The sequence below is a fragment of the Rutilus rutilus genome (assembly GCF_951802725.1).
Source record: "Rutilus rutilus genome assembly, chromosome: 3".
Lineage (NCBI taxonomy): Eukaryota > Metazoa > Chordata > Actinopteri > Cypriniformes > Leuciscidae > Rutilus > Rutilus rutilus.
In genome coordinates this window covers 56,218,232-56,235,276 of record NC_140211.1, presented here as the reverse complement: position 1 = coordinate 56,235,276, position 17,045 = coordinate 56,218,232, and the positions used below count along the sequence as shown (strand labels likewise).

Here is a 17,045-nt window from a genome sequence, read left to right as displayed (position 1 = left end):
TCAACTATTTACCTCTGTGCTTAATGCCTATACTATATAAACGACAAAATTAAAGAAAATATATGAAAACTCATTCAATATAAAAATACTAATAATAAATAAATAAAAATATAATACAAAAATCAATAATAAAAGCAAATAATATAATTTATTATTAATACTACTACTACTACTACTACTAATATATTAAATAAAATAAAATAATATAAAAAATTATCAAATTAAATAACATAATAATAATATATTAAAATAATAATATTAAATAAATGAATAATAATAAATGAATAAATTATCGTTATTATAAAATAAAAAAAATAATATATGTCCTCTGCTCTTCAGTTGAGAATTAATAATATTTAATAAATTATAATTAATAATACTAATTGAAACTATTACTACAACTAACAATAATAATATATTAAATAATATAAAATAATAATAATAAAATAATACAATTAAATGATAATATATTAAAATAATTTTTATTTGAGAATTCCAAATCTCAATCTCTTTGGCGTTATAATATTTAGGTATAGCTTACTTTTTAAATATAAAATTAAATGAAGTGTTTTTATTTAATTTATTTGAGCAACCAAGACATCAATAGTTGTGTTCCCATTAGATGTGAATGACCAACGCTGCCATCTAGTGTCCATCCGAACACTCATACGGCTCTCCGTTAACTCATCGCTCTCATCGCTCACGCTGTAGTTCTTCTGGTCTTGGGTTTCCCTTTGAAATGTGCCTTCTGTCCCGCAGCATTATCCTGCTCATCCTGTCGTCGTGTTACCTGGCCTTCCGTGTGTGTAGCCTGGAGCAGCAGCTCTCTTTCCTCAGCAACAACCCTGCACTGACTCTCAGAGAGAGGTATGTGATCCCACACTCTCTTACGTCATTCACGCCAGTCTTAACGCTCGTTCACCAGCGCTGTGTGTCCGTCTTGTCTGTCCACACACAGGTAACTACTGACGGTCAGATGTCCACAGGAAAGTCTTCCGGCGCTGGCGCTCTCTCTCTCTCTCTCTCTCTGTGGCCACCTTGCAACTATGCAAACAAACTCACGTATTTATGCAAAGTCTTTCTCGGATTGCGTTGACAATGAGCCTGAAGACTGCGAGTGTTCTCAAATAGTCCTTGTGTGTTACTGGACTCGAGAAGAAAGGACCCGACCAGCCTATACGCTACTTGTGCATTATTAACATGATGAAGGGCTCTGCTTCCCCTGTTTGTCACTCGTCGTCACCTAATGTATCAGTCGCTTTACATCGAACCAGTCAAATGACTTTCAGTAGGTTGTAAATCTCTTGAATATATGTATAGCTCAGGATCGAATGCAGTATATTTGGATAAGATTATTTTATTTATTGATATGCAAGCCATGTTCTAGCTCTTCCAATAGGATTTTAGTTGACCTGAAAATCTCTATCATGTACAGTTTGATCAGGTTGTGTGATAAGTTTTACCGTGTTCACACCTGGGCGGAATGTTTATGGCATAATGAATGTTTACTCAAGTAAATCTTGAAGCTGTTGAATTCATGGACAATAAAATAGTGCATGTATAGTTTCATGTACTGTCTTAAGGTTATCATTGTGCTGTTGTTGTTGTTTCCTAAAGCATATTGTGCAGATTTTATATACTTAACCATGTAAAGCCTGACATATGAAATAATAGTCCGAAAAATCGAATTTTTTGAAATGGAACAGTTTATTAAATCTTTAGACAAAATATATATTAAAAAAAGTTACCAAAAATGTGCTTTTTTTTTTTTTTTTTTTTTGGGAGTATCATTTTTGATAAATCAGGTTTTTATCAGGCTCACACTCGAGGAGAAAAACAAAAATATGCAATTTAGTGCAATTGTTGATATTTATATTGTCAAAAACTAAGATGAAATTGTGATGGATTGTACTACTTTCATAAAATATAAATATCATCTGTCAAAGAGAAAATATTTATATTTTTCATTTTAACTCAAACTAACAGCTCTTACACCACATATTTTCCGGATTACTAATATGATTAATTTACGATATTATGATGTGAATTTCAACCTTTAGTAGTGTTTAAATTACTTCACCCACATTGTCATATTCTGCCCTGTTATATGTTTTTTTACTTGAGTGTATGTGTTCAGATCTGCTACAAATCCAGTGTGCAGAACATGCCCACTGAGGACATCTGCTGGTCAAACACGTGCAGCATGATCCAGCAAAGATCCAGCATGGTTGTTGTGATACCTGATGTAGTTTTATTATTTTATTTGCAGATAAAAGGTCATGGTGGGAAACTATTAATGAGGCAGACACAAAACAAATACTGAACACTTTACTGAACAGTCATTTAGTGGTCAACATGTGACACAATTGCACTTGCTCACATTGCAGCACCAATACGGGAACCCTAAAGGGACGTGGTGGTGGAAAAAATATGGGATGGGAGAAAAAAATATTTTTCAAAACTTTTGCGCTCCCGAGAAACCTTGCGTTCCCTCGCAAAACGTTTGCATTATCCCGCAAAGTTGCTCCATAGACATACTATGGTGAAGGGACGGCCCATGAAACAGGATTGCGCATACGTGTTTATCCTACTATGTAATTTGCATAGGACTTTTGTATTGAACATACCTCTGGATCACAGTGTCAAAAAGACAGGGGGTGGTCTCTCAGGATCAACATGAAGCTATCAAACCACGCCCTAGCAACCATTTAGAACACCCTAGCAACAAGTTCCATAGACTTCCACTGAAAGAGGTCAAAGGGATATCTTTGGATAGAAGTGTCATAGAAACATGAGTGTGGGCTCATTTGACTCGGGGCAGTAAACAGCAAATCACGAATCACCTTCAACACTTCCTAGTCATGCCATAGCAACCAATGTCGAGCACCCTAGCAAAACAAACCCAAAGGGGGATATCTTCAAATCCGAATGTCATTGAGGGATTGCAGTTGGTTTAAATCATTCATACTGACAAGCAGCCCTTGGAGTATCATCATTGGCAGCTATCAAGCCACTCTCTAGCAACCAAACAGTACCCTAGGAACCATTTAGCAAGACCTATATCTATCATCAGAACATCGTAGAGACGTGGTGGTTGGCTCCTTTGACTAATGCTAGCAAACAGGACTTTTGAGGACTACAGAACAATAGGACAGTCTGAGGAGGCTACCGCTGAGGTCGGTCAGAAGTATACCCTATGCTTTCCTGTAGCTCAAACAGTAGAGTGTTGGTGCTTGCAACGCCAAGGTCATGGGTTGGATTCCCAGAGAAAGCAAGAACTAAGAACTGATAAGAATGTAAAATGTGTACCTTGAAATGCAATGTAAGTCGCTTTGGATAAAGCATCTGCCAAATGCATATGTAAATATGTAAATACCCATCAACACCTTCAATCTGGGCATGTGCATGAAAGCTTTGCCACTTGTCTGGAAGTTCAGGGAGAAGTACAAGCACCACCTAGTCCTCCCAGGGCAGTTCCATACTGCCATGAACTACCTCGGCATGATCGCTAACCATAAGTGCCATGGTTCAGGATATGTTGAGACCGTTCTTGAGGTTCAGCTGATCACAAGTTACATACATATTATGTAAATATGTAAATACCCATCAACACCTTTAATCTGGGCGTGTGCATGAAGGCTCTGCCACTTGTCTGGAAGTTCAGGGAGAAGTACAAGCACCACCTAGTCCTCCCAGGGCAGTTCCATACTGCCATGAACTACCTTGGCATGATCACTAACCATAAGTGCCATGGTTCAGGTTATGTTGAGACCGTTCTTGAGGCTCAGCTGATCACAAGTGGCTGCCTGAAGATTGTGCTCCAAGGCCCTCTTCTGCCTCAAGATCGTCTGTGAAGCACTGGAGTGGTTGCTGCTGGAGCTTTTTGTTGAAGAGGCGGGTGTCCAGCTCACTCATGAGGCTATGCTCAACCTCACCAAGTCGTGTGACCGACAGAACCTCAACCTTGCTCTTCAAGATGACTCCACCCTCAACATCATCAGGTATTATCTGGAGTATCAAGACAAGGTCCGCAATTACCAGCATATGTCCCAACATTGCAAAGAACCAACAGGAAAAGAAACATGTGCCTGTACTAGCAGCATACTTGTAGTAAATGAATACAAATGTCAGCATATTCTGAATCTCTAACATTTAATAATAGACTTCTAAACAACATCCTTCTGTTATGTGCAATGAGCGATATAATTCATCAGACAAAAAAAAACAAATAAACATTTTGCTGTAGCAAAATCACAAACAGCTTTGAATTCAAAAATATAGAATTATGTACCAGCAGCTCTCATACAAAAATAATGCTTGTGGACTTATGCGTATTCTGAATAATTAATAACATACAAAGCTGCTCTTATTCACAACTAAATCATAAAGAGTTATGACTTGAAATTTTTGCTGTATACCACAATCAAAAAAAAGTAAATGAACATCTGCAGAGAACACAGTCAAAATGTAACTTTTTGTGACTGGCATTGCACTGATACACACTGTGACTGTGGAGGGCAGTACAGTAAACCTACGTATAACGTCCGTATAACAGATGTTTACAGCATATTGATGTGAAAACAAACAATACAGAAAGCAGCTCTCATAAAAAATAAAATTAAAAAAAGGTCACAATGAAATTGCCACTTTTCCAATTTTCCATACGTTAGCTTTTAACGAAGAGGGTGCCGTTCGGATTTCGCGCTCAGCCATCCTGCGTCTCTGTTATGCGCACGCCACAGACTGTCCGGGCGCTGCGCTTCAGAGTTCCGCCTTTTGAGTTCCATCAGTATTACGTTATTAGAAAAAAAAAAACATTTAGAAAATCGATTTTTGACATTTGTGAATCGATTCAGAATCATCCACGTCCGCATCTCGATGCATCTAAGAATCGATTTTTCCCCCCCGCCCCTAGTCCACGTATAGGCACAGAGCGTGGATGGGACATAGGGCTGGGCGATATATCGCATGACATTGTTATGCGCATCTCGTCAGTAAAGCCGGTTCCTTGATTAGTAGTAAATCGTTATCACCTGCTTAAGATGGAGCGGCATTTACTACACAGAGCCGTAGTTCACTGACAAGCTGAGCCATATCGCATTAATTATCTCGGACGTATCACCTGCGATAATTAATGCGATATGGCTCAGCTTGTCAGTGAACTACGGCTCTGTGTAGTGAATGCCGCTCCATCTGAAAGCATGTGATGGCGATTTACTACTAATCAAGGAACCGGCTTTACTGACGAGATGCGCATAACAATGTCATGCGATATATCGCCCAGCCCTAATGGGACAGAGAAAAGCCAGGGCTGGGTCTGCCTCCTCCAGGGGCAGTGCTTGCAGGTTCACCAACTGGTCCTGGAAGAGAGTGGTAGGAACCTTGGGCACTGGGGTCTCAGGATAACGTGAGAGTTGGCCAGGCCGAATTCTAGGCACGATCCGTCGACCGAAAATGCATTCAGGTCCCCTACCCTCTTGATAGAGGCCAATGCAACCAGGAGTACTGTCTTCCAAGATATAATTTTTAACTCAGCTGATGAGCAAAGGCTCACAGGGTGGTCTCTGCAGTGTGGTAAGCACCAGAGACAAGTCCCAAGAGGATATCGAGTGAGGGCGAGGAGGATTCAGTCTCCTTGCCTCCCTCAGGAACCTGACGATCATTTCAAGCTTCCCCAGCGACTTACCCTCGACTGCATCGTGATGTGCGGCAATAGCAGCAACATACACTTTAAGGGTGGAGGGAGACAGCCTTCGCTCCAACCCAACTTGCGGGAAGGAAAGTAGTGCCCTGATCGTGCAAGTTCGGGGGTTCTCCTGGTGAGAGGAACACCACTCAAAGAACAGGTTCCACTTCAATGCATAGAGGCACCTTGTAGATGGGGCTCTACGGAAGTGATGGTGTCTACCACCACTTGGGGTAGGTTACCTAGAACCTCTGCGTCCCGTCCAGGGACCAGACATGGAGTTTCCAGAGGTCTGCACGCGGGTGCCATAGGGTGCCCCGTCTCTGAGAAAGCAGGTCCCTTAGAGGAATGGGCCAGGGAGGGGCTGTCGTGAGGAGCACTAGTTCTGGGAACCAGGTCCGGTTGGGCTAGTAAGGCGCAACTAGCAAGACCTGCTCCTTGTCCTCCCTGACTTTGCACAGAGTCTGTGCGAGAAGGCCCAATGGGGGAAATGCATACTTGCGTAGGCCCTGGGGCCAATTGTGTGCATCCGTGCCGAGGGTCTCCTCGGTCAGGGAATAAAACAACTGGCAGTGAGACGTGTCCGGGGCAGCAAACAGATCTACCTGTGTGGTCCCGAAGCGCCTCCAAATCAGCTGGACCACCTGGAAATGGAGTCTCCACTCTCCCGGGAGCACCTGCACGTCACTGAGGCCTGAGTGTAGGCTGCTGCTGTGGCTTAGAGGGAGCGGAGGACGCCACAGGAGGACAGCCTCGACGACGAGCAGAGAGAGGGTCAGTGTGCAGACGGGGCAGGATGTGCCGGATGGCCTCCGTCTGCTTCTGGGCAACCGAGAACTGTTGGGCGAACTAGACTAACTGTTCCCAGAACTAGTAGTAGTGGGGGAAACCCCGATGGTCCTGATGACCAAATTTGTGAGCAAGTGCTCACCTTTCTGTGGTGGAATTTGAGAGGGATTGACTCATGACTCATTACTAGTCTGGTACGGATTAATGAACACTGTGGTGACTAGTACAGATTACTGGTCTGGATTGGTACAGATTACTAATCTGGTGGGCTCAGATAATCCACGGTATATGAAAATCCACAGAAGAATACTGACCATCATGGGGAAATCTCAGAGTCAAAATAAGATACACCGGTGTTTTGCCAGATGAGAAGTTTATTCTATGTATCATCTTTTTACTATTTTAATTCATTTTACTCTAATTCTTTTTATAACTGTATCATTTATCTTTTTTAATTCCTTTTATAACTGTTTTAATTTCCCCTGCTTTTATTTTGTGTCTATTTTCTATGCAAAGCTCTATGAATTGCTATAGTGTGATTATTATAATTCCTTTCTATGTACAGCTTTTGAATAACTGTTTGAATTTCCCTTGCTTTTATTTTGTGATTATTTTTATTCCTTTCTATGTAAAGCACTTTTAATTGCCATAGTGTATGAAATGTGCTATATAAATAAACTTGCCTTACCTTGCCTTGCCTTGCGAAGCTCTTGACTGCGTCACCAAATAACCCAACCTGGGAGATGAGGGAATCCAGGAACCAATATTTATCGGCCTCCCTCATGTCTGCCAGGTTGAGTCAAAGGTGGCGCTCCTGGACCACCATGGTGGACGGGATATCCACATACTCCTTAGCTGCCCCGCCATCAAGTGTGGTGAGGAGGGAGGAGCCACTAGAGCAGCCTCTGGCAGAATAAGGTGCCGTCCACGTCCTAGTAAGCTCCTTGTGCACTTTCAGGAAGAAAGGCACCAATCATCCAGCCTGGAAGGTTCGGGACACAGTGGAGGGTTCCACATGAGCCCGGCCTTTTTGGCAGCCCGGGAAAGCATAGCCATCCATTCTGAGGACTTATTCTGGGGACGAACCAGAATAGGCACTAGATCGGGGCATAGACGAGGGGACTGCACCTCCCTTAACACAGCCATAGTCATTTTCCCGCAGAGAGAACTATTCACAAAAGCAGCCTCAGCGTGCTGAATGCCCAAACACGAGAGGCAACTATTGTGGCCGTCTGCTGGTGCCTGGGAACACCCGCACCCAGACACGCACAGGCGGAACGACATCCTGAAAAGGACACAGTGTCACACCTGTGTTGCTCTTTTAGTGAAATATACTATTTGTTTTCTCTTTTATAGTGCTGAGGCACACAGGGATGGCCGCGGTGCACAGCAGAGATAATGCTGCCTGCTGTGCACACTCAATGGAAACGGCCACTGAACCGACACAGAAATTGAACTTGCTGTGAAAACAGCAGTTTGTACAGCTCGCGGCCACTCGCTGATCGCGCCGTCACACCAACACTATCCAAAGAGAGAGAAATCCCACAAAGTGATTTGGAGTCTGTTACTCAAAGGCAAACAGGAAGCTCGGCTCAGAAGTGAAAAACAAAGGTGGGTGCATCCGCTTCTGGGCGCAAGATGCAAATCTCGCACGCCAGTGTGCATTGGCTCATTCCGTAGACACACGAAGATGATAGGGCTTTTCACAAATCGCTCAATAACACATTTCCCAATTCACCACAGTGTGTGTGTTGAATATATGCTGCTGTTTAACAAAGCAATTTTTCCTTTACATGTGTGCAGCTTATTTTGTGTGTTTTCCTTCCTGTTTTAGTCAAATCTTCCTCAGCACACTGGAGTTCCGAAGATCCTTCTATACTGAGTGAAAGAGACAAAATTGATTTCTGAACCGCTTCAACTGGAAAAGCATTAAAGACACACCCGTTTTGCACACGTCTCTCCAACACAGAAGCCATATGATATATCAGGTGATCAGTTGAGAGAAACCGAAACTTAAGTGTATAGAACATTGTTTGTATTGTTTGTCGCTCTTCATCTGAGTGTACTTGCAGTGAAATGGCTGACACTACTTTTTCTCAGGACCAGTTCAGCTGTTCAATCTGCCTGGATCTCCTGAAGGATCCAGTGACTCTTGCCTGTGGACACAGTTACTGTATGAGCTGCATTACAGGCTGCTTTGATCAGGAAGAACAGAAGAAAGTTTACAGCTGCCCTCAGTGCAGACAGACATTCACTCCGAGACCGGTGTTGGGGAAAAATGTGGTGCTTGCCGAAATGTTAGATGAACTAGTGAAGTTAAAACTTCAAACTGTGGTTCCTGCTCAGTGTTGTTATGCGGGACCTGGAGAAGTTGAGTGTGATGTCTGTACCGGAAGAAAGTGCAAAGCTGTCAAGTCCTGTCTTGTGTGTTTGGAGTCGTACTGTCAAAGTCATTTTGAACGTCATGAGGAATTTCGTTCAGGAAAGCAACACAAAATAACTGATGCCACAGGACGACTCCAGGAGATGATCTGTCATGAGCATGATAAGATTTTAGAGATTTAATGTCAAACAGATCAGCAGTGTATATGTGTGCTATGTATGGTGGATAAACATAAAAATCACAACACTGTATCGGTTGCAGCACAGAGGACAGAGAATGAGGTATGAAATGACTTTGTGAATTGGTGTATTAATTCTGATACTTATTAATTCTTAATTTTCAAAGATTATTATTAAGGGGTTCTCAATCACAACCAATAGCACAACTAAATGTTGATATACACTACTGTTCAAAAGTTTGGGGTCAGTAAGATTTTTTTTATGTTTTTAAAAGAAGTATCTTCTGCTCACCAAGGCTGCATTTATTTGATAAAAAAAACAATAAAAAAAACAGTAATATTGTGAAATATTATGACAATTTAAAATGACTGTTTCCTGTCATTTATTCCTGTGATCAAAGCTGAATTTTCAGCATCATTACTCCAGTCTTCAGTGTCACATGATCCTTCAGAAATCATTCTAATATGATGATTTGATGCTCAAGAAACATTCATTATTATTATCAATGTTGAAAACAGTTGTGTACAATTTTTTTCAAAATTCTTTGATGAATAGAAAGTTCAAAAGAACAGCATTTATTTAAAATAGAATATTATTAATGTCTTTTTAATTATAAATGTCTTTACTGTAACTTTTGATCAGTTTAACTCATCCTTGATGAATAAAAGTATTGATTTATGTTATTTATTTCCCCCAAAAATAAAATTTAAATTCTTACTGACCCCAAACTTTTGAACGGTAGTGTTTAATGTTACAAAAGCTTTAGATTTCAGATAAATGCTGTTCTTTTGAACTTTCTATTCATCATAGCATCATGAAATAAAAACGTAAATAACTGTTTTCAACATTGATAATAATCATAAATGTTTCTTGAGCATCAAATCATCATATAAGAAAATTCAGCTTTGATCACAGGAATAAATTACACTTTACTGTATATTCACATAGAAAACAGCTGTTTTAAATTGGAATAATATTTCACAATATTACTGTTTTTGTTTGTATTTTTAATCAAATAAATGCAGCCTTGGTGAGCAGAAGATACTTCTTTTAAAAACATTAAAAAACTTACTGACCCCAAACCTTTGAACGGTAGTGTACAGCCAAACCAAAATTTATTATCAGTGTTTATTCACTATAGTTTAGAAAATGGTAATAAAATATGAAAAGAACTCAGAGTTATCAAATCAGTTGATATTTCACTGGTTTTGTCCATCCTTATGTTAAACTGTCTCATAAAGGAATTAGGTTGAATACCTATCAGCTGTTAAATTTAACTACACAATTAGATAATACCAATTAAAGGGCAACAAATTACCAAGCAATGCTTAATTTTGCTCAGTTTGTGGGGTAAAAAGGACGCATTAGCAATTAAAGAAAAAAAACACTTAAGCAAACCATGGTCAGGTCAAAGTGTCTGAATAATGTTTTGTCCCAAATTTGTATAAATTTTACTGATTGATTTATTGACTAGTCCTGCACACACTAGTTAAAAGATATATCTGGTTTCTGAATAATTTTTGGTTAGACTGTAGTACGTTGTGAGTGATGGTAATTTTTTGGTTTTCTTTCTTTCTTTTGTCCTGCAGAAACACTTTAAAGAGACACTGAGAAAATTCCAGCAGAGAATCCAGGAGAAGGAGAAAAATCTTCAGGAGTTGAGAAATGCTGTGGAGTCTTATAAGGCAAGTTTTGAGAAGAACAACTGCTGGCAGATGGAAGAGCTGTTTCATGTTCAACAATGACTAATTACAGTTAGAATGTCCATCCATCCATCCATCCATCTTCTTCTGCTTATCTGGGGCCGGGTCGCGAGGGCAGCAGTCTAAGCAGAGATGCCCAGACTTCCCTCTCCTTAGACATTCCCTATTCCCTTTCCTCTAGCTCTTCCGGGGGGACACCGAGGCGTTCCCAGGCCAGCCGGGAGACATAGTCTCTCCAGCATGTCCTAGGTCGTCCCTGGGGTCTCCTCCCGGTGGGACGCGCCCAGAACACCTTCCCGGGAAGGCGTCCAGGAGGCATCCGGAACAGATGCCCGAGCCACCTCAGCTGGCCCCTCTCGGTGACCGAGCTTCTCACCCTATCTCTAAGGGATCGCCCAGCCACCCTGCGGAGAAAGCTCATTTCGGCCGCCTGTATCTGGGATCTTGTCCTTTCGGTCATGACCCACAGCTCATGACCATAAGTGAGAGTAGGAACGTAGATTGACCGGTAAATTGACCAAATTAAATTGATTCTTTCTTTACCACGACAGACCAGTACATTGACCGCATTACTACAGAAGCTGCACCGATCCGTCTGTCAATCTCCCGTTCCATCCTTCCCTCACTCGTGAACAAGACCCCAAGATACTTGAACTCCTCCACTTGAGGCAGGAACTCTCCACCAACCTGAAGTGGGCAGGTCACCCTTTTCCGACTGAGAACCATGGCCTCGGATTTGGAGGCGCTGATTCTCATCCCAGCCGCTTCACACTCGGCTGAAAACTGTCCCAGTGCATGCTGAAGGTCCTGGTCTGATGGGGCCAGCAAGACAACATCATCCGCAAAAAGCAGAGACGAAATCGTGTGGTCCCCAAACCTGACACCCTCCGGCCCCTGGCTGCGCCTAGAAATTCTGTCCATAAAAATTATGAACAGAACCGGCGACAAAGGGCAGCCCTGCCAGAGTCCAACATGCACCGGGAACAAGTACGACTTACTTCCGGCAATGCGAACCAAGCTCCTGCTCCGGTCGTACAGGGACCGGACAGCCTTTAACAAAGGGCCCCGGATCCCATACTCCCAGAGCACCCTCCACAGGACGCCGTGAGGGACACAGTCGAATGCCTTCTCTAAATCCACAAAGCACATGTGGATTGGTTGGGCAAACTCCCATGAACCCTCAAGCACCCTGGAGAGGGTATAGAGCTGGTCCAGTGTTCCACGACCGGGATGAAAACCGCACTGTTCCTCCTGGATCCGAGGTTCTACTATCGGCCGTATTCTCCTCTCCAGTACCCTGGCATAGACTTTCCCAGGGAGGCAGAGAAGTGTGATCCCCCTGTAGTTGGAACACACCCTCCGGTCCCCCTTCTTAAAAAGAGGGACCACCACCCCGGTCTGACAGCCCAAAGGTACTGTCCCCGACCACCACGCGATGTTGCAGAGGCGTGTCAGCCAAGATAGCCCCACAACATCCAGAGACTTGAGGTACTCAGGGCGTATCTCATCCAGCCCCGGTGCCTTGCCACCGAGGAGCTTCTTGACTACCTCAGTGACTTCAGCATGGGTGATGGACGAGTCCACCTCTGAGCCCTCAGCCTCTGCTTCCTCAATGGAAGACATGTCGGTGGGATTGAGGAGATCCTCGAAGTATTCCTTCCACTGTCCGACGACATCCGCAGTTGAGGTCAACAGCTGCCCACCTCCACTGTAAACAGTGTTGGTAGAGCACAGCTTCCCTCTCCTGAGGCGCCGGACGGTTTGCCAGAATCTCTTCGAGGCCCAACCGGTAGTCCTTCTCCATGGCCTCACCGAACTCCTCCAAGCCCGATTTTTTGCCTCCACAACCACCCAGGCTGCAGTCTGCTTGGCCTGCCGGTACCCGTCAGCTGCCTCAGGAGTCCCACAAGCCAGCCAGGCCTGATAGGACTCCTCCTTCAGCTTGACAGCATCCCTTACTTCCAGTGTCCACCACCGGGTTCGGGGATTGCCGCCTCGACAGGCACTGTAGACCTTACGGCCACAGCTCCAAGTGGCTGCGTCGACAATGGAGGTGGAGAACATGGTCCACTCAGACTCAATATCTCCAGATTCCCTTGGGATCCGGTCGAAGCTCCGCCGGAGGTGGAAGTTGAAGATCTCTCTGACAGGGGACTCTGCCAAATGTTCCCAACAGACCCTCACAGTACGTTTGGGTCTGCTGAGTCTGTCCAGCTTCCTCCCCTGCCATCGGATCCAACACACCACCAGGTGGTTCCAGAGCCCAAGCCGTGCGTTGAGGTGATCCCGGCTATCTCTAGTTGGTACCTTTCAACCTCACGCACAATCTCAGGCTCCTTCCCCACCAGCGAGGTGACGTTCCACATCCCTAGAGCTAGTTTCCTTGTCCAGGGATCGGGTTGTCAAGGCCCCTGCCTTCAACTGCTGCCCGATCCACTAAGCACCGGCCCCTTACGGTCCCTCCTGCAGGTGGTGAGCCCACGGGAGGGAGGCCCCACGTCGCTCCTACGGGCTGAGCCCGGTTGGACCCCATGGGGGGAGGCCCGGCCACCAGGCACTCGCATACGAGCCCCAACCCCGGGCCTGGCTCCAGGGTGGGGCCCCGGTTGCGCCATGCCGGGCGACGTCACGGTCATTGTTTTTGAATTCATCATAAAGGGTTTTTGAACCGCTCTTAGTCTGACCCGTCACCTAGGACCTGTTTGCCTTGGGAGACCCTACCAGGGGCATATAGCCCCGGACAACATAGCTCCTAAGGTCGTTCAGGTACTCAAATCCCTCCACCACAGTAAGGTGGCAGTTCAAGGAGGGGAGTTAGAATGTAAACATATGTAAATATAGTTTGGATGATATTTATAACTCTTATTTTATTTTTTTATTTCTCTATTTTTTCTATTTACTGGTTGAAAATTATTTTACATTTGCTATACGTTCAAACCCAGTTCGAACTGTCCTCCAATCAGTCAGTGAAGAGCCTGGACCACTTTCAGGACCACTGAAGCCCAGTTTAACCCAGTAAGAGCTGAATTATAATGAATTGATTGTGACGTGTCTCCTAACAGTGCTCTGCTCAGACTACAGTGGAGGAAAGTGAGAGGATCTTTACTGAGCTGATCCGCTCGATTGAGAGAAGTCGCTCTGAAGTGATACAGCTGATAAAAGTTCAGGAAAAGGCTGCCGTGAGTCGAGCTGAAGAATTCTTGAAGCAAGTGGAGAAGGAAATCGCTGATCTGAGGAGGAGAGAAGCCGAGCTGCAGGAGATTTCACATGCAGAGGACATCCAGTTCCTCCAGGTAACAAGGGCTCCGAAAATCAGGGGTAATAATGTAATTAATGTTTTGTGATTAAAGAAGCTTTACAGAAACTATAATGTTGTCAGGAGTTCTGTTATGATCGTGTTATGAGGGGTGTTGTGATATCACTTTGTAATGATCTCAAAGAGAGAGTTCATAAATCAAAACATGAAAATGAGGAAATGTCAGATGCAACTCATTCTCCCTTACCTATAATCTCCATGACACAGCATCAACCAGAATAACATCTGCGTGACCAAACGCAATGACATCTAAATGTGTTGTACTTAATCTTGACTTGTTTTGTCTTCTTAACATTTTAAGATTTGTTTCATGTGAAAACGTTCTGTTGTTTGTGTGTCTGTAGAGTTTCCAGTGTCTCTCTGTCCTGCTTATGGACTCACCCAACATCGTTGTTAGTTCTCTACTTTCCTTTGATAATGTACAAAAATCTGTCTCTCATCTGAGAAAGAAACTTGAGGATTTCTGCCAAGAGGAGATAACAATGATATCTGGTAGAGGTAAAGTACTGGATGATGTATTCACTCTCAGAAATAGGTCAATGTGCAAATACAAAGGTGAAATTACAAAGTGTATTGTGTAAGACATTTACTTACTCTCAAACATGGATAAATAAGACATCAATTATTGAGTGTTTACATGTACATATTGACACTTATGGGGCCCTATTTTAACGATCTGAAACGCAAGTATCAAGCGTGAAACGCAAGTAACTTTGTGGGCGGGTCTCGGAAACCTAAAATGGGTTGGTCTGAAGTAGCTTCATTGTTCATAGGTGTGGTTTGGGCGTAACGTGAAATAAACCAATCAGAGCGACATCTCACATTCCCTTTAACAGCAGACGCGCTTTTTCCATGGCGGATGGCTATTGTAATGGCGGATTTGCCAGGAGCGGTTCACAGCTGAGGAGAGCAACGCTCTCGTCAGGGCTGTAAAAGAGAGAGAAGTTACATTGGGGATGGAGAAACACACCCAAATTAACTTCGGTTAAACAGGCGTATGATAATTTGGGTAAATGTTTAAGCTAGATGTATGCTTTTATAATAAATTGTGTATCTATCTATCTATCTATCTATCTATTGTAATAATATATGATTTGCAAAAATGAAAACTGCTGCTTCTGTGTAGATGAGAGAATCAAAGTGTATGCGCGTTGTGCACACGCTACATTGATTATGGCCAAGCATGCACCCTTAAAATAGCATATGAATAAAATGCGCAATGCGCCACTGACTTTAAACTAGGTTTTTCCTGGTCAGTGGCGGAATTGTTTTCTAAACCTGCAAAATAGCATGAGGGAACGTTTGCGCCGGAACACGCCTCCTCTTTTCGCTGAACCGCCCCCGAGAGCGCAAGTGTATTTCCTAGTTTACCGACGTGCGTCTGTGGAGGGAAAAGTCCGCCTTGCGCGGGTGCAAAATAGGAATGATACATGCGTCGGTGTACAAAGTCAATTGCGCTGGGTGCAAGATAGGGCCCATGGTCTCTATGATCTACTTGGGCTTACAATGCCTTTGGAAAATGCAGGCAAAATTATTATTTAAAAAAACTGATATCACAAGAAAACTGGTTGCATGAAATGCAGAATTTGTTGGATTTTCTCTTTAGTTTTATTATCAAAATCTAATGAGATATGTGTACAATGAATAAGCTGCCAGAACATTCATATGTTCCATAGGTTTACAAGGTATTGCTTGATGTCTGTTTATTAAGGATAATTAGTCATGAGATTGTGATGCAATTGATATAAAATTCATGTCGATTTATTTTATTTTTTTCACACTAATGTTTACTGTTTTTCATAGTGAACTGCATCCAGATCATCCCCGTTCCTGAACCCAAGACCAGGGAAGAGTTCCTCCAGTGTAAGTCAATATGAAAATATACAAACACAGAAAGAACTAATAGCAACTGTGGCAAATAATACACACACATTCATTAAGATATCATCAATATCGGACAGACAGAATGTCAACCTTTTTCCTAAAGCATCCTATTTTTCTACCTTTATTAGATCGCAGTCACTTTACTCTGGATCCAAACACAGTGAACAAAACACTCTGCCTGTCTGAAGGGAACAGAATGGCTACTTACACTAAGATATTCAAGCAGTATCCTGATCATCCAGACAGATTTGATCATTGGGAGCAGGTTTTGTGTAGAGAGAGTGTGTGTGGACGCTGTTACTGGGAGGTTGAGTTGAGAAATTCTGTGGCTGTATCAGTGGCATATAAGAGCATTAGCAGGAAAGGAACAGCTGATGATTGTTTGCTTGGATGCAATGGTCAGTCCTGGAAACTGTCCTGTACTCCCTGGAGTTGTTCATTCTTGCACAATAACAGAGAGAACAAACTGCCTCAGGTGTCCAGCTCCTGTATAGGAGTGTATGTGGATCACAGTGCAGGAACTCTGTCCTTCTACAGTGTCTCTGACAAAATGACCCTCATTCACAGAGAACAGACCACATTCACTGAGCCTCTCTATCCTGGGTTCAGGGTTATTAATGGATCATCAGTGAAACTGTGTGATCTACAAATATCAGGGGTGTAAAAGATATGGAGATATCTTAGTTGGGTTAAAGCACAGGTACTTCGTTTTACTCAAAAGACAAAGCATCTAACCAAAAAATTTTTTTAAACTACATTTAATTAAACTTCTAAGCCTATTAAATACCCGTTAGTCACTTTATATTCACTTTTCGAATATTTTCAACAGTGATTTGAACGGTTGTGTTAAAGTTACTGTCCTAATAATAAGAATTCTAATATAATTATTCTAATATAAAAATTCTAAATTCTTTTGAGCTCAAAACTAGAATATAATCATTACTCCTTTTATTTAAATTTAGGGTTGTGATGTGTGATTTTTTTTTTTTAATTGTGATGTGTGAATATATACAACAATTACAATATTTTTATGTTGGGCCAACTCAGTTTTAGTCAGTGGTTGAGTGGATTTCCTTTTCTTGCAGGATTAATATTAATATGCTTT

At 42.7% G+C, this 17,045-nt stretch overlaps 2 protein-coding genes across 5 annotated transcripts in view; both read left to right on the top strand.

The window, feature by feature from the left end:
* The window catches only part of gramd2aa (GRAM domain containing 2Aa), a 30,000-nt gene extending 28,413 nt beyond the window's left edge, over positions 1–1,587 (top strand). For 2 of the 4 annotated variants that reach the window (XM_084405079.1, XM_084405080.1), the window contains exons 11-12: positions 760–867; positions 959–1,587. In XM_084405079.1, the coding sequence (XP_084261205.1) occupies positions 760–867; positions 959–962 (112 nt within the window). In that variant the 3' untranslated portion in view covers positions 963–1,587. Of the gene's footprint in view, positions 1–759; positions 872–958 lie in introns of all 4 variants that reach the window. The other 2 variants (XM_084405077.1, XM_084405078.1) reach the window with 1 other exon arrangement.
* Positions 1,588–8,469: 6,882 nt separating this feature from the next.
* Positions 8,470–16,676, top strand: LOC311287954 (tripartite motif-containing protein 16-like). The gene is made up of 6 exons (XM_084405081.1): positions 8,470–9,139; positions 10,627–10,722; positions 13,803–14,033; positions 14,401–14,554; positions 15,860–15,919; positions 16,069–16,676. The coding sequence occupies exons 1-6, from the start codon at positions 9,077–9,079 to the stop codon at positions 16,602–16,604; spliced, it is 1,140 nt and encodes a 379-aa protein (XP_084261207.1). The 5' UTR covers positions 8,470–9,076; the 3' UTR covers positions 16,605–16,676.
* The last annotated feature ends 369 nt before the right edge of the window (positions 16,677–17,045 follow it).